This window comes from Malus domestica, chromosome 15, assembly GCF_042453785.1.
Source record: "Malus domestica chromosome 15, GDT2T_hap1".
NCBI classification, from domain to species: Eukaryota; Viridiplantae; Streptophyta; class Magnoliopsida; order Rosales; family Rosaceae; genus Malus; species Malus domestica.
The window spans coordinates 5,356,883-5,382,472 of record NC_091675.1 but is presented as its reverse complement, the minus strand read 5'-3'; the positions used below and the strand labels follow the sequence as shown (position 1 = coordinate 5,382,472).

The 25,590-nt window shown below is 38.1% G+C and overlaps 4 protein-coding genes across 6 annotated transcripts; all 4 read right to left on the bottom strand.

Moving 5' to 3' along the window:
• Positions 1 to 1,640: 1,640 nt before the first annotated feature.
• On the bottom strand, positions 1,641 to 5,077 carry LOC103455954 (probable serine/threonine-protein kinase At1g01540). The gene is made up of 7 exons (XM_008395566.4): positions 4,137 to 5,077; positions 3,773 to 3,877; positions 3,467 to 3,589; positions 3,218 to 3,388; positions 3,012 to 3,141; positions 2,722 to 2,931; positions 1,641 to 2,071 (listed from the first exon to the last, which is right to left on the bottom strand). The coding sequence occupies exons 1-7, from the start codon at positions 4,826 to 4,828 to the stop codon at positions 1,916 to 1,918; spliced, it is 1,587 nt and encodes a 528-aa protein (XP_008393788.2). The 5' UTR covers positions 4,829 to 5,077; the 3' UTR covers positions 1,641 to 1,915.
• A 2,675-nt stretch (positions 5,078 to 7,752) lies between these two features.
• LOC103431300 (transcription factor bHLH95) lies at positions 7,753 to 9,407 on the bottom strand. Its single transcript, XM_008369440.4, is given in 4 exon segments — positions 7,753 to 8,149; positions 8,278 to 8,694; positions 9,094 to 9,323; positions 9,326 to 9,407. Coding segments are annotated over 4 exon segments (828 nt in total). The 3' UTR covers positions 7,753 to 8,050.
• A 1,900-nt stretch (positions 9,408 to 11,307) lies between these two features.
• Positions 11,308 to 14,211, bottom strand: LOC103431299 (transcription factor SPATULA-like). 2 transcript variants are annotated; one of them, XM_008369437.4, is made up of 6 exons: positions 13,574 to 14,211; positions 13,283 to 13,384; positions 13,124 to 13,189; positions 12,906 to 12,971; positions 11,724 to 12,038; positions 11,308 to 11,645 (listed from the first exon to the last, which is right to left on the bottom strand). In XM_008369437.4, exons 1-6 carry the CDS (start codon positions 13,982 to 13,984, stop codon positions 11,562 to 11,564), a joined length of 1,044 nt encoding a protein of 347 aa, XP_008367659.1. In that variant the 5' UTR covers positions 13,985 to 14,211; the 3' UTR covers positions 11,308 to 11,561. The 2 variants fall into 2 exon arrangements, with proteins under 2 accessions (XP_008367659.1, XP_008367660.1); XM_008369438.3 differs by having other exon boundaries at positions 13,283 to 13,381; positions 13,574 to 14,180.
• A 2,413-nt stretch (positions 14,212 to 16,624) lies between these two features.
• Positions 16,625 to 21,602, bottom strand: LOC103431298 (probable E3 ubiquitin-protein ligase RHG1A). Of its 2 annotated transcripts, none has more exons than XM_070813323.1 (6): positions 21,254 to 21,602; positions 18,212 to 20,038; positions 17,754 to 17,807; positions 17,389 to 17,487; positions 17,145 to 17,282; positions 16,625 to 17,064 (listed from the first exon to the last, which is right to left on the bottom strand). In XM_070813323.1, exons 2-6 carry the CDS (start codon positions 19,946 to 19,948, stop codon positions 16,933 to 16,935), a joined length of 2,160 nt encoding a protein of 719 aa, XP_070669424.1. In that variant the 5' UTR covers positions 19,949 to 20,038; positions 21,254 to 21,602; the 3' UTR covers positions 16,625 to 16,932. The 2 variants fall into 2 exon arrangements, with proteins under 2 accessions (XP_070669424.1, XP_028949458.2); XM_029093625.2 differs by having other exon boundaries at positions 17,754 to 17,804; positions 21,254 to 21,568.
• Between the last annotated feature and the right edge of the window lie 3,988 nt (positions 21,603 to 25,590).

Below are 25,590 nucleotides of genomic sequence, written 5' to 3'. Positions count from 1 at the left end.
ATACTACAATCCCACCACCACCACCCAGGATTACGCCACCGCCCACCACCACCAATACCATCAAGAACCCATTTCGATTCATCCTCCCGGGGTCCCACTTCCGCCCCAACAGCCACAAACGGCGGATCCTGACCCGACCCATTTGCAGAATGCGTATTACCCACATGGGGTTGCGGAGGATCAGAAGCAGCAGGTGGATTCGAGCTCGGGCTATGGTGGGTTGAATCCAGCGGCCGTGGCAGCGCTTTCGCAGCTCTCGCAGCTTACTGGGAACATCGAGGCGGCCCAGCGGACTGCTCAACCCCCGGTAAGTGGTTGGTTTTCTTATTTCTGGTTTCAATTTAGCATTTTTTGTTATTAGGCACTGGGAATTCTTGTTCTTATAATAATGCGATGCCTTTTCTCTTTATCAGTCCAGTCTTATGAATTTGATGTGTATAATCTACTTGTAGTTCGGGGCATGTTTTCGCATTTAATTTGATTTGTAGAGTGTGAACTTTGTTTTAAAACATGTTATATATTTTCTCGAATGTCTTCTTTCATTTGGTGAAATTCGGGTGGGGGTGAATTTATGGAACTTTTGGCTTTCGATATGAAGGTTATATCTTGACAAAATTCGTGCTATTTAGTTTTGACTGTAACTAGATAAGCAAAAGGAGTGGAACTTGAGTCACAGAAACTGAAGGTCATGTCTTCTTGACAAAATTCGTGCTATTTAGTTTTGGCTTTCGATATGAAGGTCATGTCTTCTTATTTGATTGAATCAAGTTAAGCCCATATGGGGCTGTTACATTCAGTGGGCACGGCCCAATATTAGGTTTTTGTCCAATTGGACCAATATTAGCTTTTTTTGTCCAAAAGCCCAAAAGCCCAAAATTATTTCGGGATTCCCGATTTGTCCCGAAATTATTTCGGGATTCCCGAAAATTGGGATTCCCGAAAATTTGGTTTGGGATCGGTATTGAAATTGAGATTCCCAAAAATTTCGGTATGGGAATCGGGACAAGAGTTTCGGTATGGGATCCCATACCGAACCACCCCTAATAGTGTCAAGTCCTGTAGTGGCCGTAAATTACTAGTTTCATACAGAGAAGTACAGCAATTACTATCAGAATTTCAGTGATGATCGGAAATGGGTTTCATGATCTTTTAGTAAGTAGCTGCATTTTTCTGGTTTACGCGACACGTCAACAGAGACCACAGATTGTCAGTCCAAAAGTGAAAGAAAAGAAAATCAAAACCATCAAAGCTTTTGGTGTGTGGGGGACCTAAAAGAACAAAAGAGCCGGAAAGAAAGAAACAGAAAGAAGGTCCCTCTAATAACTTTTACATTAACACCAAAACCAGCAACACTGCGTAATTTGAGGGGTCCAAAGGAATCATCATGCCCTTGTGCATGCATATGACATCCTTAGCTGTCAAACCTGATCGAATGCTGTCGGGCCCGAATGTTTCTAAGTAAACCCTAAACCTAGCACGAAACCCACTAATGCCGTTGATTACGCCTCTTAACTGAAATGTCCTAGTAAAACCGTTGGTCCTTTTCGTTCTTTTTCAGTCAAAGGATTCAACAATGAGAACTTACAGCTTACCTAACAGAGCGGAAAGACAGTCAAGGAACAAACTTTATACAATGAGACTTTAATAAAGACGCGAGATTTACTATTTCTGAAAACTGAATTACCATAACAAAGCCGGTGGAATGAAAAACCGTGTTCTGGTTATTCAGCTTACGTTGAGAGGAGGGAACAAAATGCTAGAGAATCCACCGAAGTGCAAGCTCATATTGACATGAATGGGGCTATACAGGGAAATAAATAACAGATAATTTAACTTCATCACCTAGACAGAGGCATAGGGCCAAAACGAGGTGCGTCAATTCACCTCACACATGAAACTGGTGGCTGGTGAGAGGCTAATGCTCTTCTTCAACTTCTTGCTTTCTCCATAACAACATGTTAGTTTGGGCACTACTCTCATACCCGCTACTATCACCTGATTCAATCACACGCTTGTCCATCCTTCCAGCATCACGTGGTGAACGTCCATGTTCTCTTCCAGCCCTGCGCTCCTGAAATTATTTGCACAAAAAAAATCATAGATGAGAAACTCAAATCCATGCAGGTAGAAGTAGATCTTTGTTTTACGTGCTTTCATGTTAAAAAACAAAAAAAACAAAAAGAAAAGGGATAGAAACCTCATTTGCCATAAGAAAACTTTTATATAGAAATTGCACCAATTTGCAGACAAAAAGTTCCCCTGAAACCTACACACTTATTAGTTCGTATTAATCTAGTGTAACAGAAGTTGCTTACATGCACAGTGCAATAAGTGACTGAGAAGTTCATGAAATACGCTAGGTTAAAAGTTTTCTTATCATCCACTAATATTAGCATTTAAGATGAAACAGAATAAATTTTTGGCAATTGTGATAACAAGATCTAGGGAACTCCAATTATTTATCTCCAAGATTTGCACATTAGACAAATTGAGAATGTATTACAACACCAGATCAAGGTAAAAGACATGCATCATGTGTTAGCAAATAATGTGAAATCTAAATATCACACCAATCCTTCATGATGTAGAATGCAAGTCTATGAAGACAAATAAGGAAACACGTAGAAAGCAGTTTCAAACAAGGTGTAGCATCATAAACCAGCTAGGAAACAGACATCCAGCTGGAAAGATTAATTAGGGGAAGAAATTAATGCAACTTACATCTCGGAAAGGGAACTCATCAGCCTCAAGCATATGTACCACATGCCCCATTTTAGGCCTCTTCTGAGCATTTGGGTCCACGCAACGCAATGCAACCAAAAGAGCACGCTTCAGTGCTCTGGAAGAAGGCTTCTCTGGTAACCTAGGATCCAAAACTCCCTCAGCGTTCCGATTTGTAACCATTGCTTTAAGCCACTCAACTAGATTCACCTGAAGTATGATCACCAAGCAGTACCAGTTATTCTGGTTGGAAGACAATGTATTATCAAGTGAAGATCATGAAAACAAACCTCTCCTGGAGCGCGGCTATAGTCCACTGGGTTTCTCCCAGAAATTATCTCCATTATGAGAATTCCGAAACTATACACATCACTTCTTTCATTCAACATACCAGTACTGGCATATTCTGGAGCTACATATCTACAAAGCAAAACCAAATGTGTGATTCAAGTGTGCAAGAACAAGGTCATAACTTACGTAGAGAGGTTAAACTCACCCGAATGTTCCCATCACTCGAGTTGTCACGTAACTCCTTTCTGAGCCAAGTAGCTTTGCTAAGCCAAAGTCGGATACTTTTGAATTCCACTGCTTATCAAGTAAGATGTTGCTAGACTTAATATCACGGTGAACGACCTTTGGCTCAAGCCCCTCATGCAAGTAAGTCAACCTACAATGTTGGCAGAGTTTATGTTAAGGTAAACCATGGAGAATCGAAATAACTAAGGTAATTTAATACAAGGAATACCCTTTCGCTGTCCCGAGTATTATATTCATACGACTCTCCCACACAAGAGGACTTGTAGGCCCAACATCACCATGAAGCCATTGTTCCAAATTTCCATTGTCAACATACTCATACACAAGCATTCTACAAAAACCCTACTGCATTAGCGCAATCATAAGGAAAGGATATTATAGTTAATCCAAAAAGAAGAAATAATCACAAAGATTCTTAACGAATTAGCCATCAAGGATTCAAGAGAAGGTCATGCATTAAACCAAAGATCAAAACTCGAAAGGATACACAATATAACAAATGAAGATAAATTACCTATGAGCTCCTTCAGCACAATAACCAAGCAACCTCACTAAATTCTTATGGCGAACACGGCCAATCGCTTCAACTTCGACCTTAAACTCCTTCTCGGCTTGTCCCCTGAACCAAGCAAAGTAAAATCTTCAAGCTTCCTCATGCCGAATTCCCCAATACAAAGTTCATGCAGCAGTTGGAACAAAAATATATATTTTCCCAAAATCCATGAAAATCTAACAAATTTAACTAACTCCACAAGATAAAGCTCTCAGATTTCCCAACTGGGTTCACTTTAAACATGATTATAATCTCAAACTGACCATAATTAGTACGATATTAAGCGCATATCAAAAATTAAATTTACAAAACCGTAACTACATACTTGTTATTAAGCAGATTTTTTACAGCAACAATCGTATTATCCTCCAAAACACCGCGGTAAACAATTCCATAGCCGCCTTCACCAATCACATTCTCGTCGGCAAACCCATTAGTGGAATCCTCAAGCTCTCTGAGAGTGTACCAATGGCCCCACCCCAAATGTGAAACCTCCGGCGCGGCGATCATTCCCTGGTCCCCAGACCGAACCTCGCCGCTGCCATGAGACGACCCGCCGCCGCCTTCCTTCTCCGGGTACGAAATCCGGTGGTCCTTCCCAATCTCAATGTGAATTCTCTGCCGGCCGCCGCTCCCAGCCGGGCTTTCGTGGTGATCGTCCTGCTGAAGAAGCAGGGGTTGGGGTCTGGCGCCGGAGGAGTCAGAGTCGGCAACCGGGTCGGGGTGACTCTGGTGGTTGGTGGGTTTCGGGTCGGGTTGCGATGGGTGGTTCCGGGCCTGGTCAATTCTGATTTCTTGGATCTCTTTGGAGACGTTTGGGATGGTGGAGAAGTTGTGGGTAAAGGTCTTGGCTTTTGAGGAGGCGCTGTTGCGGCGGGAAGTGAACCAGAGAGAGATGAGGAAGAGGACGAGAACAATGGCGGCTCCGACGCAAATTCCCAAAACTACCCACAAATGCAAACCGAAAATGGAGGTCCTCTTCGAGAGCTGGTCGTTCAGAAACGAGTAGCCCGACATTGTAGACTCTAATTCCACTCCTCCTCCTTCCTCACAGAAGAAGAAGAAGAAGAAAGCAGAGAAAGAAAGAGAGGAGACAGAGAGACTGTGGGGACTGTACAAATGGGGAAATTGAGAAACTGGGGTGGTGAGCTCAGCTCAGTGTGAATGGGGGATGAGAGAGAAAGTGAGGAGAGAGAAGCACGAATCAGATGATGAGAATGCTCCACAAGCTGCTGCTGCTGCTTCTACCATATGCTTGTTTTTTATGTATTTACAAGTGTAAAATGTTATATTTTATCTTTTTTTTATTAAGAAAACTAATGATAATAACTTGAAAACTTTGTGTTTTAAAGACAAAATAAATGGTAAAGTAAATAGTACTATGATTGACTTTTTAGTGTAAAATTATGTTTTTTCGTTAAAATGAATGGTACCAAAAACTTTTCGTTAAAGTTCCATTTTTTTTTATTTCGTCCAGTGCACACTCATTTAATTTGACTATAGATACTCTGCTCCTACACCATAGCAAAAATGTGGTAATAAATGTAGCTTGACACATTAACTATGCTTAATTATGAGAAAAATGCTAGAGTCAATTGTTTTTCGACGCTTAATTGTTGTGCACGTGATCCTGTGCATTACAATCTTCTTGCCTATTTGTGCACTCAGAATTATTTTTGTCTACTAAATATTCTTTGATTATTTAGTCTAAATGTTATTAAAAAAATAAAAAATTTGATCAAAGAAGAAGAAAGGTGTGCAGAATTCACTTCTCTCGAGTTAAATCACATGATCCATTACTTTTGTTAGGCTTGTCAATTTCTTTGAATTTCATTCCTACTAGTGTACTACTCGTATGAGATACTTAACACATTGGCTATATCATTGCACAACTGATACATACAATGTTAACTTGCACGAGGGTTATAATTTTCACACACATTTTTTTTTCTTATACACACTCCTTTAGTTTTATTGCTCTTAAATTGAACTATTAAAGTAAAAACAACGGTTAAGATTAACAAGGAGTGTGCATAGGATAAAAAACAATATGTTGAAGCCATTACCGTTTGCATTATTTACGGCTAGGACCAGTGATGCTTCTAATCTCATTTGCTCCTCTAACTTTGGTCTCTCATTGTAAATGTCGGTTGCTGATTTCGCGGGTAGTGTTCTCTTAGTATAAAAGTTTAAAAGACTATTCATATCAATTTTATTTTAGTTTTTGGTCATAGTGCTACACTTAGATGCACACACTCTCTTAACTTTGTCATTAATTAATACAATTTAATTCAATTAAAATATGATTACTTGGTTGTGGGCTATTGATTTTATTTCTTCATAGGATACGATGCTCACTACTTTTCTATTCAAATTTCAAATATTCCGATTAAGTTTAAGTGTGACAGTCAGAATTAGGTTCTTTATCATTAAATCTTTTAGTTGTTTTTTTATTATTTTCTTCCGATATCGTGGAATTTTGCGTATGACTCTTGTGGGATGCTTAATGACATTTTAATTGATCCTCAGATAGATTATAATTGTGATTAGGATTAGGATTAGGATTGCTCTTGTGGGATTTTGGGAAGGGGATTATTAAGAGGTAAATGGGCCGTTTTCAGTGGGCCCACAAAGAACTGGACACTTGTGTAGGTAGACTTCAAAACCAGCGAGGCCGTTGGCTGGCGAAAGCTCTTGCTCCTTGTGTTGTGCTATAGAATCTCTCATTTTCACACCAAACTTGACCATTACGATTTTTATCACGTGACATTTTTTAATATTCATGAAGGATAGTACTGTTTGCAAACTCATTTTCATCCTCACACACGTTTGTTAATTTTTTGTAATTGATCTTCTTCAATTCATTCAATCTGATGGTCAGGAACTAAGAAGAGTGTGTAAAGAGTAAAAATGAGTGTATGAATATGACTACCCTTCATCAATTATGTTTCTCAAGTTTTAAATCAATCATTGTCGTTCTCAATGTTTGCTTTTGTGCATCAATATGATCACCAACTGTTTTAATTCGTCAAAAAACTTATTAGTGTACTAACGCAGCACAATTTAGAGACAATTTTATACGGAGAGAGGTTAGATTATATAGACTTAAAGTAAATTATTGCCACGTTCTCTTTTTACATAACAATATTTTGAACTACTTTATTTATTATAAGAAAATTTAAATTTGAACACAAAGAAACTTGACACATTCTTCTAATCAATTGGCTTACATACGCATCTACGATTAAGAGCAAGCTATTTAAATCGAGTCACAATCAAAGCGTTTGCACAAAGGGTGGTTTTATGTCATACTCCGAGATCACTGTTAACACTTGCCAATATTTTACATGCTCCAATTAAGTTTAGTTTGGACGACAATAAGAAACACACTTTTTTTGGGTCACCTTTTTATGAACAAACCCATAAAACAAAAGAGTAAAAACAAAGAAAAGCAGACATGATAATGTGACTCGACAGTGTACTAGCCATGTGAATGGGGCATATCATCTCCTCAATGTCCTCATTGCCTCAAGGCATGAAACATATCTAGTACTAGTTTTAGATACGGTAAATAATCAGGTATGACACGAAAATAACATAAACACATAAAATTACAACATAAATGTTACGTCTAGTAAATATTGGCTTCATTACAATCTGCTGACTTAATCAAGTCGCAGAAGAGTTAAAAGCACTTTCAAACCACTAAACATTTTTTATATTTTCTAATAACATAGATAAGTACACGTGCTTATGGGTTTAAAAGCACTGAAATTTTTGGTGAAATGTTTGTTGATATTTAAGGAAGCACTTGAAAGTTTAGTAAAATTTATATTGTGTTTCTAATAAAGTGATTATGAACATAAATGTTTCAGTGTAGAAACACAGTCACTCCTAAACTAATGCTCCAAAAATAGTTGTAATTGTAACGGTAAAAAATAAGCGGAAAAAATCAGCCCAACCCAATTCAATTAGCTTCCAATATAGCACATTGGGCTTACTGGCCTAGAAAGTAGAAACACCAGCAAGATTCATCCAGAATTACTGAGCTAACTCAAGGAGAACTGAAGAAGTTGCAAGCAAAGATCAAAGGAAAAGCCCAATTTTACAGGCCACCAGTGGGCACATATAGTATCCACTCCACAAAACCTTTCCTAAAAGCACTTCAACTAAAAGCTCAATTTTCCTTGCTTCTTCTAGTTCTACTTCTATGGTAATCACGCTATCAAGTACATTTAATCAACATGACAAGAGCCACAAGTTCATTTCACCTGCTGCTAGTTTGAATATGTCCTCCACTGACAATGCCTCTGGAAAATTATCACAAGCTGCACCCGCCTGACCGGCACATAACGAAAAACAAGTTAAAAACAAAAAGCATAATTAGACAGCAGATTAACTAATTAAGTGATAATTTGGCCTCCTAATGAATGCTAAGTGATCATATGTATTCTTAGTCTACTTACATGAGCATGGATCATGTACATGCAACGATATCGATCCGAGGATACGTGAGCAGATACTACATCCAGCTTATGCTTCTCTAGTATGTAAAACATAGTAGTCAAGAGCCCTGGCTTTGGTGGTGAGCAAACGCTGATCTGAGCATCGTTGCCGCTCATGTTCATGACAAAGTTTGGGGAAAACCACGTCTGGAAGGAAGGCGGAAAAAGAGAAGCCGGCAATGCCAAGTTGTTTGATGTTGGTGGACCCTGATGAAAATGATCAGCCAAAAATGCTTCCCTTGTATCACAAGTTAACTCTGTGTTTGATGCTGTCAATGCAGAAAATTTGTCAAGCCCTTGTGTTTGTGTTGTTTGGAGAGTGTGCTCAAGGGATTTGATGTATCTTATTGCCTCATCAACAATGGTGGACTTATCTGCCTGCACATCATTGGAAAATAACAGCATATATTATCTTTTAACTTTTTTCGTTCTTAATATTGTAATCCATTCGGGATTTACTACCCAAATGATTATCGAATTTTTGCTAAACTGTTTAATCGAGTACAATGACGTTATAGGATTCATAGATCCGACCTCACTCAATGAGATAAAGCTTTGTTGTTGTATATATGGTTTGTTTTAGGTTACTCTCTTTAGGCACAAATCAAAATATATAGTTTGTGCACAAATACAAGTGATAATGTCAGCGATAAACACTTGAAAAACACCAAAAGTGTAATAACAGTCGGGTGCAATAACAATCGAGTCCATGCGGATTTTCCTTAGACGCTAAATTTTCGTGAAACATATTGAAATTGTAGTTTAATTAATTTATACCTTAGCAGGAAGCTGAGGAAGCAAAGCATGAAGGTTGGAGAACATACTCCTCATCTTCTTCCTTCTCTCCCTCTCAGTCCAAGTGTGCACCCCATGATCCGATTCATCGCCCCAGCCATCACGATCACGGTCACCAACCTTGCCACTGCTTTCTTTTATCACCACCTCTTTCTGCTCCATTGTATTGGTAGGTGTGGGGCCACTGGAGCTCACCTTTTCCCGCTTTAACAACCACCACCACTACAAGTTCTTGAATTGGAATTTGAGTTTGAATTGGCAAAAGCCCAGATAGGTTTTCTATCGAAGCAGGACATGGGTAATTTTGTATGAATAAAATATATTTTTTATATAGGGATTATATAGCATACAGGGGGGGAGAGAGAGAGGGAGAGAGAGAGAGAGGGATTTGGTTAAGAGCTTCAGTGGGACGTTTTCAGAAAGAGGAGGAAGGCGACGAAAGGTGGCGGGCTTTTGAATATATGACTGGAATAGACAACAAAATACAATCATGAGACGAATGCCGTTACTTGGCGTCCAAACAAAAAGCGCGTTTTCCATCCTTCGAAATCGACTTCTCCGGACCCTCCTATATTGCCTTTACTCTCACCCTCCTTCGCCCTTTTTTATTACCGAATCACCCCATCCCTCTTAGAATATTTGATTTAACGCAAGTAGTAGTACGTAAATCTTTGGTCACTAGCTGAACAAGAGAATGAGACTCTTAACAGGAAGAGGACGTACGTAGGTACATTAGTTAGAGTTGATGTGCTCTCTTTCATAAAAAATACTGATTTAAAGCAAAATTTGTCTTCAAACCATTAATGCAGTTCTTTGTTATTGTCGAAAACGTACTGATAATATGTATGTATGATTTGTCTAAGACAATGATATCGATATATTATTTATGACGTATTGGCAACAAATGCTTGCTCCGTAACCAATAAGCTCCAATTCTAAATTTTCGTTTTTCTTTTTAAGTAACGACTCGAACTTATAACCTCTTTAAACATTAAAAGAAATATATCATTAGACGAAGCATAATAAGAGAAACAATGATCAATTACGCCACCTTCTAAATTTGTGTTTGTCATACTACTGTCATTTCTGTTTGGCCCCAAAACAACCAAGAAGTGTATCGTGGATTCATGGCATGTTGGTAAATTGAAGTGAAGTTGGAGGACGAATAGATTGCGAAATGCATTTAACGGCCGTTATGATGTTTATCAAACGAAAAGAAACTTCTGACACCGAAATGGCGGCCAAAGCATCCCATCCTTTCCATACATATGACATTGTCTCGTTGCAGACAATGAGACGGACAGAGGAAACGTTTCTTCATCCCTGTAACGCTATCGGCTGCTCATCTCTCTTGTCCTCATTTCAATGGCATTCCTGCTAATACTTCAAAGCCACTGTACATAATTGAGATTTACTTTTGACACGACAATTTTACTATGCTCCGGTATAGAGTATACACAAAAATAAATGGAGTGCTAAATTTATGAGACAAAAATTTCGGTGCATACTCTATATCAGTGGCGAAACTAGAAAATTAGTTTATCGGAGGTACAACTAAGTAGTAGAGGATGTAAGACTTAATCCTCGTTGCATCTCAACAACAATGAGCGCATTGCCAAAAAAACAAATTTTTTCAGTTTTTTCGATTAAGCATTTCATTGAGCACTTTGCCGAACCCTCCATTGTATGCTTAGTGCACATCCCCTCCTTTTAGTGCCTCTTAATTGTATTTTATATCAATATTGTTATAGTCAATAAAACAAAGAGTTAAATCATATACTATAGGGTCGGGAGCTCTCTATATAAGACGTACAATTGGGAGGAAGGTGGGTTAATGAGCTTTTTATTATTTTGAGAGAGAATGACCAACTTTAAATTTTCTCAAAAACGGTGTCATTTTGTTAAAAACGTATAGGTCTTTACATGTTCATATTCTTCATGAGGTGTCATAACCAACTCTTATATCTGCCTCTTGGTGGTCATGGACGAGAATTGAGTGACAATTACATTGAAGAGATGTCGATGTTTAGTTTCTGTTGAACTCAATGTCTTACAAAAAAAAAAAAAATTGAAGAAAGATATTTTGGGTAATTTTGTCAAATCATTTCCAACCAAAAAAATTGAGAGGGGCCACGTCTGTGCATGCTAGAAAATGTTTGTTTCTTATCATGAAGGACAGCAATTGAGAGATTAATCTAAAGCTCGAAAAAACCATGGCTTTATAAATCGAGAATACCAAGACTGGTACAAGTATTTTTATATAAATACAAGCTAAGAAGCATCAACAGTAGAAATCCGACAATCGCGTCAACCTGTTACACTTAGCAAAATATTAAACATTTATAACCTAATCAAAGTACGTATGTGAAGAAGTCAGCAGTTTCGAAGACGATGATAGTCTCTTGGTTGGTTGAAGAAAAAGGAACGGTATGAGAAAACAGGCTGCAATCTCATACATCAACGTCCGATGAAGTGCTTTTCCCTGTTCGAATGGTATCTAATTTTGTTTGTGGTTCACTGTCACTGACGAGTTCCTTCACGGAGCAAGAAAATGATCTGCATTAGTTCTCGAAATTTTTGTATGTTACTTCCATAATTCATGCTAGAGTTACCTTAGAGGAGGAGGGGACGCTGTAGGGTCTGTAGTGAGCTTGAATCGATGGTTCAAAACCAAACGTGGCTTCTGAAGTTGCTACATTTGCAACCGAGGGTATGACCATTGGCGGATTTGATATCATGCATCCAGCGGATAAATTAAAAGCAGATAGCACTGAGTTCTCGTGAGTCCCGTAAAAAGGGTTTATTCCTTCGCCAGATTTTGGAAATTTATTACTTCCTTCTTCAAATATACGAGGCAACTGCATAGGCTGCATGACTCCTGGTAAACACATCGGATGCAAACTCAATCCATTTCTCATTGTTAACATCTGAAATAACCAGAAACAAAATGTATGTCAGCTTCAAAATGAAAAACAAGGTTCCTTCAGGTAGCGGCTTCATACACAAGACACAAACTATTTAGTTGTGAGTCATATAATGTCCCCCCAAAATAATGAATATGCAGTACACCCGAAATCTTTCCATGAAAACCCAATTTGAGTTAGATGTCAATTAACAAACTTTGCCCTCCATCGCAATTTGATGATTTGTCTAGAAACCAAAATTGCACATCAGAGGACGTAGATCTCACTAAGTTTGGCTCATGACAAGAGCAATACATAATATCAGACTGTTAATTCACTTTCAATAAATGCCCAGAGACAAAGAACACAGTATAACGCTACTTCATAAAGCACATAGTAAGACCGTAAGAGAAAAGCTGGTCTAGGCCATGGAAAAACATCATATTTCATATGACATCAGATCACGGATGAACGACAACCAAGTCACTACAGCTTTCAAGAGGCTGCCAAACTGGTACGTGTTTAATAGGTTCTTCAATTAATTATACCAATGCATACCACATGGGCATGTGATACAGGCTCCCTATCTACTCCTCTCAAAATTTTGTATGAAAATTTTCGATAATCCCAACACATGTAGCAACATTTCTATAATTTGTCATTGAGTTTAGTCAGGCTTGTTAAGCACGGAAAGAATCAGATTCGCATCTAGTTGCCGCTTCAAGCAGCAAGGCTAGCACTCAATAGAATCCACATTGAACTTGGACAACAGAATATCAAGTACATAGCTAAAGTCAAGATGACTGATCTAGTGATCTTCGAAAGGATTACAAAAGCAAATGCTCGTAAGTTATCAGGATTATATTCCGAAAACAGTGAAAACCATCTCACCTGTACTTGAAGCTGGAGCTGCTTCAAATATTCAATCACTTCATCCAGCATTGACGCCTTATCCGTCTAAAAAAAGCACAAGATCAAATACCGACTGTTACTATGTAGCTAATCTCGCCTAATCCTCTTCTATTTGTTAACCAAAAAAACAAAGACTAATACAATTATTTGAAAAAGAAAGCACAAAAAGGCTGTAGAAATTTTTGGATAAAGAGTACCTTGTTAGAATTCGGAATCAGGTTCTGCAAAGCTTTCATCTTTTCATTAATCCTACTCCTCCTTCTCTGTCCACCAATCAAAATTACAACCCACAAATCAAATTCACATTGTCACATACTCGAATCGAAAACCTTTACGCACAAGGAAAAAGATCGAACCTTTTCCGACATATTATGGACCTCAGCAGCTCTGCTCCTCTTTGATGAACTCCGCGGCAGTGCCGAGTTCAGTTGCGCATCCGCCGCCTCCTCGAGACCCTTCTAATTCCACCAACAAACCCCCCAAAGATTTCAAATTTCCACGCAATTATTGTTGAACAAACTGATACAAACAGAATTAACACAACAAAAATTCTATACTTTTCGTTTTGTTAAACTGATTTATTCAATTTTTCCACCTAATTTTCTCAGCAACCAAACAGAATTCAAAAAGTGAAAAATGGGAAGTACCTCACTGTCACAGCTATAACCGCCGAGATCATTCTCAGACGAAATCCTCCTCCCGTCAGACTCCATACCTTCTTTCACCTCCTCCGTGAAGTAGCCACCGGAATCGTAGAAATCGAAAGCGGACGACGAAGCCAACACACCAGCAGAGTTTGAATTTCCCCCCGCTACTCGCTGGTCCGTGCCAGACCGGTTCACCAATTGAGCAAACCGGCGATGATCCTCATGCCTGGCCTCCGGAATCAAGACCTCGGACGGCGTCGCCGCCTGGATTGGCGGCGGCACTGACGACTGCATGTAAGTGGGTTTAAAGGGCATGCAAGAAGAGGCGGAGGAGCCATGGCCGTGGATGAGCTGGCTTAGAATGTTCGAGATTTCTTCCGAGTCCGGCGCTGTTCCGTACAGATCCGCCATAGTTAAAAATTTGAAAACTTCAGAGGACGAGAAACAATTGAAACACTTTTACAGCCGTCAGAGCCGTCGCTGCTCAGCCGGAGACGGTGAGCCTCTCTAGTTCGTTGTTAGCATGGTTCCCAATTCTCCGTCGCTGCTCTGCCTCTCTCTCTCCTCTGTGTTTCTCTCTCTTCTTGTTCCGTGCTGTGATTCTGTCATTGGCATTTTCCATAAAACTCTTTTAAAAGAAGGTTTAAAGCCGTAAAGCTTGCAATTTGATTACTCTCCCGCGCTAATTGTCAAGTGCTCCGTCAGATGTTTACGTCATCATTCGCAGAAATTTCCCCTTATTTTATAAATTTGTAGACCTTCCCATTGTTTTATGTATATTGCAGACCCCCGCCCCTAGTTTTCTGTTATTTACCACAACGGGTCATAAGCTCAAATTTGTTGAGTTGTTTCACTTTAGTTTTCAAATTTTAAAATCTCAATTTAAAAGGATGACAGTGAGGCCTAATCACAAAAATTAAAGATCACATAGATGATTCATGTCTAGTATAGTGTTAGGTGTGAATTGACTTGTATGTCGGTCAATGTCACACCAACTTATAAGTTTCTGTAATTTTCAGTACTGACAACCTTTAACGACTGTGTTATTTGTCTTAAACCACAAGAAAGCATAGTTGCACAAAGAAGGGGTATAAAGAGTCCTAAATGGATCAATTTTCTTTTAAGCCGCCTATTAGTTGTCCAAATATGTAATCAAACTATATGAATAGCTCTTCAACTCTTTCCAAGTCGATGTTATTTTAAGTATGAAGCAAGTAGGACTAAACTTGATCAGTCAGATCTGGACGTTTTCTTTAGTTTTTTCGACGATATACCCCACATCTAAACGCTATTACCTCTGTAATTGAAGCCGCTACCTTGGGGCGCAAAATATTTGAAAGACCAAAGTGAAAAGACCCAAAAAAACTAAGGGGCCAAGTTTGCAATTAAACCCTAGAGATTGTACAAAAGAGTAAATGTGCATTGTTCAACGTCTGAAAAGGTTAAAGTCAAAACACATCATGCAGTCCAAACTCCTTCACCATCTAATCCAACCAAAAACGTCACCTTTGCCTGCAACTAGAATTTAATGAGGGGACACCAAAAGGTGCAATTCCCGAGGCTCCTCCTTTTTCAGTGGCGTGTTCTTGTGCTACCTAGGGTTTTGCCCAACACGCCCTAAAAAGTGACCTAAGAGAAACTCACAAGGAAAGAGGAAGGACGAAAATTCTAGGGCTCATCCCTCGTTTCTTGTTCTGCAATTTAATCGGATCCAAAGGTTCCCAACCACGATCAAACATCAAAATGATTATATTAACCTGTGGAGTTGTGAATGATATCAAAATCTTAATTCATGAACTTGATTACAGCTTTTACTTTTTCGAAATCTTGCTCTATTGATGTGAAATTCCTACGATGAGAAAAATACGTTGATTCAAACATATGTCAATTTAATCATAGACATGCTGATCGTTGCAAAGGTACCGACAAAGCCAACAAAGTTGGGAGGGAACCAACAACTAGCTCACCGCTAAACTTCCACTACACTTTGACCACATTAGGGCAAGTTTTTTTTTTTTTTTTTTTTTTTTTTTTTTGAGAACCCATTAGGGCAAGTTTGAGATTGATTCTAGAATTCTAGTAGGGTTAAAAGTGCTTTCTCACAACTAAAAGCGCTTCTAAATGGCAAAAAAATCTTTGAATCACTTCTTGGTCGTAAAAGAACTTCATGAAGCATCTAGTAATGTCACTTCCAAATACTTCATCAAGAAGCACTTGGTTTTCTTATAAAATTGCACTTGTTTACACTGAAAGCAGGTCTAGCAAAAGCACTAATGAGCATAAGTGATTTATACCCCAATAGCACATTTGGATTGCTACTAAAAATACTTTATAGCAAAGGCACTTATGCACATAAGTGGTTCCTACAAATAATGTCAAACAAGCCCTTAGTTATTAGCAAGTGTGACCCAAAAAGATGAGCCTAGTTAACTTTTTATGCAAAAATATCAAAATGGGAGCCCATTAATGGAAGGCTAAGATCCAATGCCTGATTTGGTACTGAGGTGCTTCTGAAAAAAACTGGTATAAAAAAAAGCTAGGAACTGTTTTTGTGTTTGGTAAACATTCAGCTTCAGTTTTTTTTCACAGTTTTGAGTGAAAAAAAACCAAAAACAAGAAACTGCAAAACCCAACTTTGAAAAACCAGCTTTTTTTCACATCTGTTTTACATAAAAGTCTACCAAACACTATAATACTATTTTTTTTTTCAAAAGCACTTTTACAAAAAAGTTTACCAAACACTCTGCTGCTTTATTTCACAGCTGCTTATTCTCACAGTACAACAAAAGCAACTTTTTTTCAAAGCACAACAATACCAAACCAGCCCTAAGATATGTCTGCATTGGCATAGTTCGAACAAAAAACCTTTGAACAATCCTATGCTGCAGCACCATGGAATTGCTAAGAAAAGAAAACCTAAACAGAAACAAAATCCTAGTACTGGTTCAGTTTTCTATCAAGCCCTCAGAGAAGGAATTCGAGATCACGAAATCTCTAGGTATAACGAAAAATCTGCAGCAAAAAAGGGAATCAAACCATAACAAAAACATAAAAGCCTAAGCATAATCATTCATTGATAAAGTGAAAAGTCAGTACCGGTTTTGCTTTTCCAACTTCGAAATGTGGTGCCTCCAATAAGAGGCCTGGTTTTAAATAAAATGAAAAATAATTAAGTAATTTGCCGCTCGGCGCTTGAAGCAGTGCTTTCGACCAACTTCAACTCGACTGCCACGGAAAGGTGAAGGATTGAGGCATTGGGATTCAGTGAGCCCATATGTAGGCAGACTGAGTCCATAAGCAACCCTCTTTACCTAACTTGAAGAAAAGCTAGCCTGCAAAAACATTTGACGTCGTCGACCTCATGCTGCCAAGGCTGTAGTTTTACAGATGGGGCACAAATTCTTGTGCATCAGCCATTGTTTTATGCACTCGCTGTGGAAATCATGTCCGCATTCGAGCGTTCCAAGATCTTCTCCACCATTGTATTCCTCCTGCATATAATGGTATAAATAAATCAAGCAACGCAAAAACATGAAAATGTTACACAGATTGAGCATTATGCAGTCGTTACCTGGCATACGCAGCACGGCTCTGTATCTGCCGGAGATCTTACTGCAACATACTTCTTATGTTTCAAGCGCTTTGATATGGTTTCTTCACTTAATCCAGTGTTCACGTTTCCAATACGCTCTTCCAGAGCCAATAATTCCTGCATTAATCAGAGGTTTATGTCTCAGTAATCTCATTTATACCAAGAAGGGTGCACACTGTTATGTATCTTATGGGAAAGCGGGAGGGTTGGGCAGATCAATTACCTCATAAGACATGTTATCAACATCAAGTCGCATGTCTCTATGTCTGTCGTGAATATCAGCCACCCCAAAAAGGACCGACTGATCAAGAATCATAACATCCTGACACAAAAGTACAGCCAAATGTCAGACCACAATTCAAAAAGAAAATTCTCACATCTGTTAACAGCCTTTTGTTATGATATTCTTGTACATGAAAACAGAAACATCGAGTCCCCAAATATACAAGCAAAAGACATATATGGCTTAAACTTCCAAAACCAGAATCCTGTGTCGAGAGTAAGGCATTTGTGCTATATCAAGACAGATTCTTTTTCAAAACTGTGATTACACTGCAGTGCTTCAATATAAGCAAATAAATTTCTAACCTCGAATCGCAAGCTCTCGCCCCTACGCATGAGACCCAGTACATTGCAAATCTGCTAAAAAGAGAGAAGAAAACTTCATAAAGTTTAGATGAATATCTTTTTTCCCATATCTAGCAAAATAATATAAACTTGGTAGTATTAGAGCAACAGATAACTTCAATAACACAAATTATGATGTTAATAGTTGGAGATGACGAAAACACATAAACAGATAGAAACATAATGATCAAAAGAACTGAAAAAATTATCTTCATGGTTGACTAAAAGGAAAAGGTGAGTGCATATCCCATACCATCGTGGTCATAATTATATCAGACATCTGATGGTATCACATCAATAGGTGATTAAGCACAAATGTGGGTTCTCCTAATATTCATCAGAATGCTTTAAATAATGGGATAAAAAAAAACATTCCGAAAGAAAATCCTCACAGCCAGAGAAAGAGTTCTACAACACACCTCAGATACGAGCCTGCTACTTCCTTCACCACCTGCAGCAGCCAAAGTCCGTAATGAATACGGAAGCCCAAGTCCACCATCACCATGTCTCTCCATCCAAGATGCTGACCTTGGGTGAGACTGATGATGACCCTGGTTACCTGTACCAGATGAACTCCCAACCTCTGGTGATGACGCAGGACCCGAACGCATAGGCAAATAATTAGTGCCCTGGCTCCCAGGCTCACTACCAGTAGCAGAAAATAATGATCGACGAACATATTCAGATAATCTTCGAGGAAATTGCGGATGAGAATTGTGAGGAGGAACCCACGTAGGTGCAGCTGCTGGATTAACACCTGAACTTGTGCCAGTCCGGGATGCTGAAGCAACATTTCCAGGAATACTTGCATTTCCACCAGGTAAATTTCTAGTAGATGCACCTGCAGGATGCCGAGCCGAATTTCTCAATTCAGTTGCTGGTACAAAAATAGGATGATCCAAAATGTGTCTCGCCATGCTTCTTGAGCTCCCTTCCTCAAGTGGTGGAGGCTGTGGAGCATCTCTGTCTCCAAAAACCACAGAATTTGATAAGCTGCTGGTTCTTGAGCTAGACCCTCCACTCCATCTCAATGATTGCACATTTTGCGGCAAAGCAGGAACATGGATGACAACTGGCGGGTTCTGTGAACTCGTATTATCTAGCGCTGGTGCTGGTCTCAAGTCCATATTATGATCAACTGGAAGAAGACTTGGTGAATGATGCGAAGAGGAAATACTAGAATGCCTAGCAGCCCTCCCCGTTGAGAACCTATTAGAGGGTATAGAATTTTGCTGATTTGAAGGATTTATTCTCACACGGAAGTTCCTATGAGTGCTTTCTGAGCTTCTTCCAGCATTTGAATCAGGAAGGCTGTCAGAAGCAAGTGCTCTCCCAACTACTCCAAGTCTTGAATTCCCCTGTTCTGATGGTGTAGATATGCTTAGGCTGCCACCTGCATTATAGTGAGCGGGAACAGAAGTCCTTCCACCACTGTCTGTATGCTGAAAGTAACTGCAACTTCCACTTAGAGAAGACTGTCCTATATTTCCCTCCATAGCCTTTCTTTTACAAGATACACGACGACCCTCCAATGAACTGCCCGATCTGCCATCATTCTCTCCCATTAAAAATCCAGCAGTTCCAGAAGGTAGTATAAAGGGATTAGAACTACTAGGAGGTCGAATTTGCTCATTTTCAGAAACATTATACTTGAATGTGTTAGGACATTCCATTACTTGACTATTATCACCACCATGACCCGCAAAAGCTGCATTCAAGTTCAGATTCTGTGGAATTGCATTGGAACTGGAACTTTGTGTAAAAATAGTATTCACATTGTTGCCCAGTGAAAGGTTATTAGTTGGTTCATAGCGTCGCTCCTCTAACCTTGAAGCAGCTTCTACACAAGGATCCACTGAAGAAGACCATCCAAGTTCTGGTTTCCGCTCATCACGACTAACCTCACTCTGTGAGTTGCTAGAACTAGGTTCACCCAGGCACCATCTACTCAAGTGTTGTCGCTCCTGTCCCATAGAATTCACAAACCCAACATTCACATCACCAGGTGATTGTACATAGTCCGGAATCCTTTCAGCAGGATTCCGTGTGCTATTCCAGCAAATTTGCTGATCTAGAGCAGCATCGTTTGATGCACTTCCATGGTCAAAATCTAGCATTTCAGGCAAGGAACCGATAGTACCCCTCTGCCCTTGCATTAGGGCTAATATGAAACTCCTTGTATAAGAAATTAAAGAACTTGAAGAAATCTTCAGTATAAATAAATCGTTATTTGTACTTTGGCAGACCTGACATAACAAAGTAGAAGAAAAGTTATAAGTTTGGAGACCTTTAAAGTAAGTAATAGGTACAAAATTGCTATAAAAGTAAAGAGCAATAATTTTTTCTTCTCTTTTATAGGTAAGAGAAGCACAAATCTTCTACACCAGTCAAAGAGTTCTCGGAAATGTATGTGTTCCGTGCGTGAAAAACTTGAATGCCTAACTGAAGGAAGAAGCTAGAGTGTGAGTTGCGTCGCCAGCTAGCAATGCCTTTTTTCATGTTATTTTTTTTAACCTCTCACTTAATGTTTAACTATAAGCTCCTGCGTAGGTGCAGGAGCAAAGTGGGTGAAAGTTGAATTGAAGACTAGAATCCGCATTTTCAATGGCACTAATACACCTACTTGACCAAATGGGAAGACACACACTAAGCTTCGACTAGTGATGAGGTAATGGCAAATCACCCGTGCTATCCTGGCCTGAAAGCAGGCATCGAACACCAAGATAAAACGCTCATTATCATGTTGCAGCAGTAAAGGAGTGAATGACTGAAAGTGCAGCTATATCAGGTAAAACAAGCATCCTTAAATTCAATCACAAGCTTTCCCACATATAACCCACATACCCGGCCAAACCTACTCCCACATCTAAAGCAAAGAATGATCGAAAAACTAAACCCGCTCCTGAAATACTTCTGAGGCAATCAAATTCACATAAATTTAGGCACCCACCAGCTGAAAAAATGAAACTTTTGACCACAACAACGTCATACAATCGAAAGGTGCAACCTTTCGAACACGCAACTGACCAAACACAGAGCACATAACGAATTATCATCAGTATAATCAGAGAATGACATATCAAACCCATTTACTGGTAAAATTTCGAGATCGGTTCACCCACTGACAAGGTCAAATGCGGATGGCCGAAAACCCAGCTGATATAAAAAGTGATTCACATAATCCAACAACAGACAACAAACTAGAACAAACAGAAATCAAATGTTAACAGCACAGACGAACAGAAACCCAATAACAAGGTAAGAATCTTGGGTTTGTTCGGAAAAGGTACAACCTTTTATATTTCCAGCTGCAGAGATAAAACACAACAAGCGCAACAAGAACAAAAACAAAAATCGAACCCAGAATCCAAAAGCCGAGTCTTTTCAATCAAATCTTACCAGCAACCGATCGATTGAAAACCCAGAAAAGTAAACGAACAAAATCGAAAAACAAAACATACCCAGATGAAGAAACCGATCTATGAAAACAATCAGGAGCAGAAAATCGAAAGAACTGGCCCGGATAATCCCGGTGGGTGATGAAAAGAACCTTCTTTTCTTTATTTTTCTGGAGAAGAAAATAAATAGGTGAGAAAAACGGAAAACAAAACCCACTGAGAGCAATGGGGGTTGGGAGGAAAGGGAGAGGCTTTGGCCCTTTGGGTGGATGGAATGAAATGTGAAAGGAGAAAAGGGAGAGAAAGAACTAGAGATTAAAGAGGACAGTCATCTTTAATTTACGAAATAACCCAAAGAGAGAGAGAGAGAGAGAGAGAGAGAGTAATGGTCATACAGGGCAGTTTCCTGACAGAGAAATTGAAATAAATGGAATATTATAGAAATATAATTAAATTAAACTAAAAACTAATTAACAGCACCACCTACTAGGTGTCGTGGGGAGGAGGATTCAAATGGCTCACCAATGTTGTCCTCATTTTGCATTTTTGTTTTTTTGGGTTGAAAAATCTAAAACTTGGGTTGAAGTTTTATTATTACACATTTACTTAATTGGAATGACAAACGTTGTGAACTGAAAAAGAAGAAATAATGGAATAAGTCGTGAATTGAGAAAAAAGAAATAAAGAATATAATCAACTGTTTTCTTAATCAATCCGAATTGTTTATCTATTTTTAATCAGGAGAATTATGAATCAAAATATTATCTGCCACGTGTTCATATACGAGATTTATCATCTCTCCCTATGTGTCAATAAACACAAAGGGAAAACCATGAATCGGGGTGATACATACCCTGCATGCATATTTCTGGTAAGTAAGTTGTCTATAACTCTTAAAGTATTGTATTACGGATTGTAATTTGATAGATACTTAATTTTTAAATTTCATGTGTCATTGAAACTCTACGTAGAAATCAGAGTATTATTATTTTAATAAATAGTAACTACAAGAAAAGTTAAGCAATAAGATTGCAACTCAGTTAATTAAAAACATTTTTCTTCACACTGATGTCTCGAGTTCGAATTAGACTCTTTCAACATCATTTGTATAATAAAATACAAGAAAAAAAGTTAAGAAATTAGAACTCTTCAAATTCTTATTCTTACTCTTAAGGGAAATATGTAAATAGTTTAATTTTAGCTGGCTTATAAGAAAAGAAAGAAAATGAGAAAAAAAAAGGAGGAGGAAATGGCTCCCAAATTGCAAGCCCCACAAGTAGCTCTTTCACGCCAAGCACCTGTTGGCTGTTGCCTCCTCTCGCATCAATATTATCACATTTTCACATGTCCTGCTTTCTCTGCCGTTGCATTTTTCTTGAGGAGCCCTTTCTGACTTTGTGAACCTTTCAGCTGTGTTTGAGTTGTGAGTTGTGAGTTGTGACCCCCCACCCCCCCCACATAAAAATTTTAAAACAAATTAAAATAATTTTTATGCAAGTTTAAATTTGGATAGTTACCACATACGAATCAAGTTGATTGAAATCACTTTGGTAGAATTCAAATTTTCTGACTCACCGTGCAAGTATTATTCTTGTAACTTCGTAATTTAAATAAATAAAAATGGACAATTAGTGTGATTACACGAGGCATGGAGCATGGCACAATACAATGGAGATATTTTTTAATGTGCCTGGAGTACGGAGCGTAATACTATATGTCATTACACAAGTGGTGGAACACTTAAAAAAATACAATTTCTCACCATTTATATAATAACATATAATTTACTACATCGTGTTTCGGACACAAAAAAATTTCTCGAGGCAATGGGGTCTCATCAGTTTGATGAGTTTAGATTTTGTTCACCTCCCTAAAGATCTGGCTTTTGGTGCTTTTGTAGATGAGTACGAATTTTGACTAACTATTTGGGGACACTGTTTCCATCTCTCGCAGTTGATGGTTGGTCGAAGAAAAAACCACTTAAAAGGGGAAAACAAAAATCAATATTTTGGGTAAGAGGCAATAATAGCGCACCCAAATTGAATTTTACCAGATGGGTCATTTAATTATTTTGTCGGTTCAATTTTAGGGTTAAATGGGTAATCTGGCTGATTTGGTGCTTGATAAATTTCAAGACAATAAAGGCTGTTTTTTTTTTTTTTTTTGAAAGTGCTTAATAAACAAGCATTTCTACGATCCATAAATGATTTTAAGTTTTTGTCATACGTATAAATGATTTTAACCTTTACAGGAGTAGTCTCAAACTAATATGAGGATTTTTTTTTAATTTTTTTTAAAAATAATTTAAAGGTCTTCCACAGTGATCTAAGTGAGTTTAATTTTTATATATAAAATTGTAAATAAACTCAATTTTCTAGTATACTGTGAAACACTTGAATTTTTTGATAAAAATACGCACATGTAGAATCAGGTAATTTTTTTTTATCGTGTTTTATAAAAAATTCGTAATTAGTTCTATTCATTGATTATTAATTTGGCTTTTTGCCCTTTAAGAGACACTAGGAGGAGTCTTTATGTGTTGATGTGTGCATCGTAAAACTTTGCTAAAGAAAGAAAGAGGTGTGAAAACAAAGACCTATAATTTATAAATGTCCCAATTAAGTATCCAAGCAAGGTTCTCTCTTCTCCCCCAACTTCTTCCTTTATAAAATCCTCCTTGCCTACCGTTCATATCTCAATCGTGGGCCTCTTCTTTTTTCTTACGTTTTGTTTTCGGTCCCCCCTGTTTTTGTTTTTCTACTCTCTTCTCTCTTGCCCTTTCAAAGCTATTTCAATTTGACTAGGATTCTCTCCCCTTCTGTTTTCATCATCTTATTTCACATTCTACATTTTGTCTTTCTCCTTTTATAAAAAAATTATTATAAGATGTTAACATGACTTAATCGTAATCGTTCAAATGTGAGGGGAAGGAAAAAAAAATGAGAGAGAATCATACTCCATTTCATTTTGTTTTATGTCTTGCTCCTGCAGTTATTATATCATTTTACATGTTATAATTGATATAATTAATATGTTCCGCTTCTAGAGTATGGTAAGTAGAGTAGTAACGTCCACGTATTTCCATTGAGAATCTACCGAACAATAGCTATTTGAATTTGCTTATGTAATGAAACCCATCACTAATTATTAAATAATATATCTTAATTACTAATGAGATAAGATTTGACGATTCCTCCACCATGGAGAATATTAGAAATTTTTGGTGCTTTTGAGATGGCGAAAATTTGGACAGGCTAAAAACCCTAGCTACGGTACACGTCAAGGGGGCTTTGGCTCAGTCCAGAAGAGTATTTTTTATTAGTCCATATTAATATAATTAGGTTTCAATTATGCATCAAAATTCAAAACTAACCCTAATGACTTGTGCAATTTCACATTGCAATAAACAAAATTTGCTTCAAGTTAGTGGAATAATGTGCTGAGATTCAAGTTGTGGTTGTTGGCAAGTATGCATATATAGGACCTAATATTTTGCAATTACTCTCCCATATCTTTTTTACTCAATTTTTCTAAGAGGTGAGTATCGTACCAGATAAACTTCGATAAAATTGTCGTATTGAGTCCTATTCAGGCAGCTATCTTGTTGAATAAGACTAATTTATAAGAGATTTAATGTTTTTATGAGAAGTGACCTTATAAATAATGTGGTTGAGGTACAAAACCAAATATTTTATTTTGGACAAGATAATATTATAAATTACAAAAGAGATACGAACTTGAACGTAAAGAAACACGAACGGTATGCTAACCAACAAACCTAGCCCACAATTTGGTTTTTTGGTTATGTATTTATTGAATCAAATTTATTTAAAGGGAACAAAACCCACGATCACAAGGGTTGCAAATAACACAAATTCATCAGCTGGTGTGGGCATATGGGCCAAGGTGGGAATCGAATGTGGGATAATAATAATGATGCACATGGTAAAATCTTTTTAAATTTTCCCCAAGTTTTGCATACGAACGAACACATGAAGAGATAGGTCAACTGGTGGGAGCTGTTTTAATAAGTACTTTTTCAATAAGTGCTTTGGAGCTGAGGGAGCAAGATTGCCACATAGCAAGCAAATGAGTTTGTGATACGCAATTAAATTTTCTCAAGACAAAATCATGAAAATGGCTCCAAATTAGCACACAAAAAAGACACAGAGATTGCACATTGTAAAACCAAACCAAACCAATGGAATTAAACCAAATAATTTGGCTATGTAGAGAGAGCATGCCGGTGCTTTTTGGCGGTAGATGGGAAATTGACATATCCAAAAAATATCCTAAGAAAAATTTAAAAAAAAAAGATGAGAGGTGAATCGGCATTCCACAGAGGTCCACTTGCAAAATTTAGGGTCAGAAGTAATCACCAAAATTGACCTGTGAGGCAG

Excerpts from the sequence above, each read along its gene's own strand:
- LOC103455954 (XM_008395566.4), bottom strand. The coding sequence starts at position 4,828 with ATGTCGGGCTACTCGTTTCTGAACGACCAGCTCTCGAAGAGGACCTCC. Across the intron at positions 3,590-3,772 it reads TGTGCTGAAGGAGCTCATAG|AATGCTTGTGTATGAGTATG; the intron begins GTAATTTATCTT and ends GGGTTTTTGTAG. Across the intron at positions 2,932-3,011 it reads ATAGCCGCGCTCCAGGAGAG|GTGAATCTAGTTGAGTGGCT; the intron begins GTTTGTTTTCAT and ends ATCATACTTCAG.
- LOC103431299 (XM_008369437.4), bottom strand. The coding sequence starts at position 13,984 with ATGGCGGATCTGTACGGAACAGCGCCGGACTCGGAAGAAATCTCGAAC. Across the intron at positions 12,039-12,905 it reads AGCTCCAGCTTCAAGTACAG|ATGTTAACAATGAGAAATGG; the intron begins GTGAGATGGTTT and ends TGGTTATTTCAG. Across the intron at positions 11,646-11,723 it reads GCGTCCCCTCCTCCTCTAAG|GAACTCGTCAGTGACAGTGA; the intron begins GTAACTCTAGCA and ends TGCTCCGTGAAG.
- LOC103431298 (XM_070813323.1), bottom strand. The coding sequence starts at position 19,948 with ATGCAAGGGCAGAGGGGTACTATCGGTTCCTTGCCTGAAATGCTAGAT. Across the intron at positions 17,808-18,211 it reads GTAGCAGGCTCGTATCTGAG|CAGATTTGCAATGTACTGGG; the intron begins GTGTGTTGTAGA and ends CTCTCTTTTTAG. Across the intron at positions 17,065-17,144 it reads AGCCGTGCTGCGTATGCCAG|GAGGAATACAATGGTGGAGA; the intron begins GTAACGACTGCA and ends CATTATATGCAG.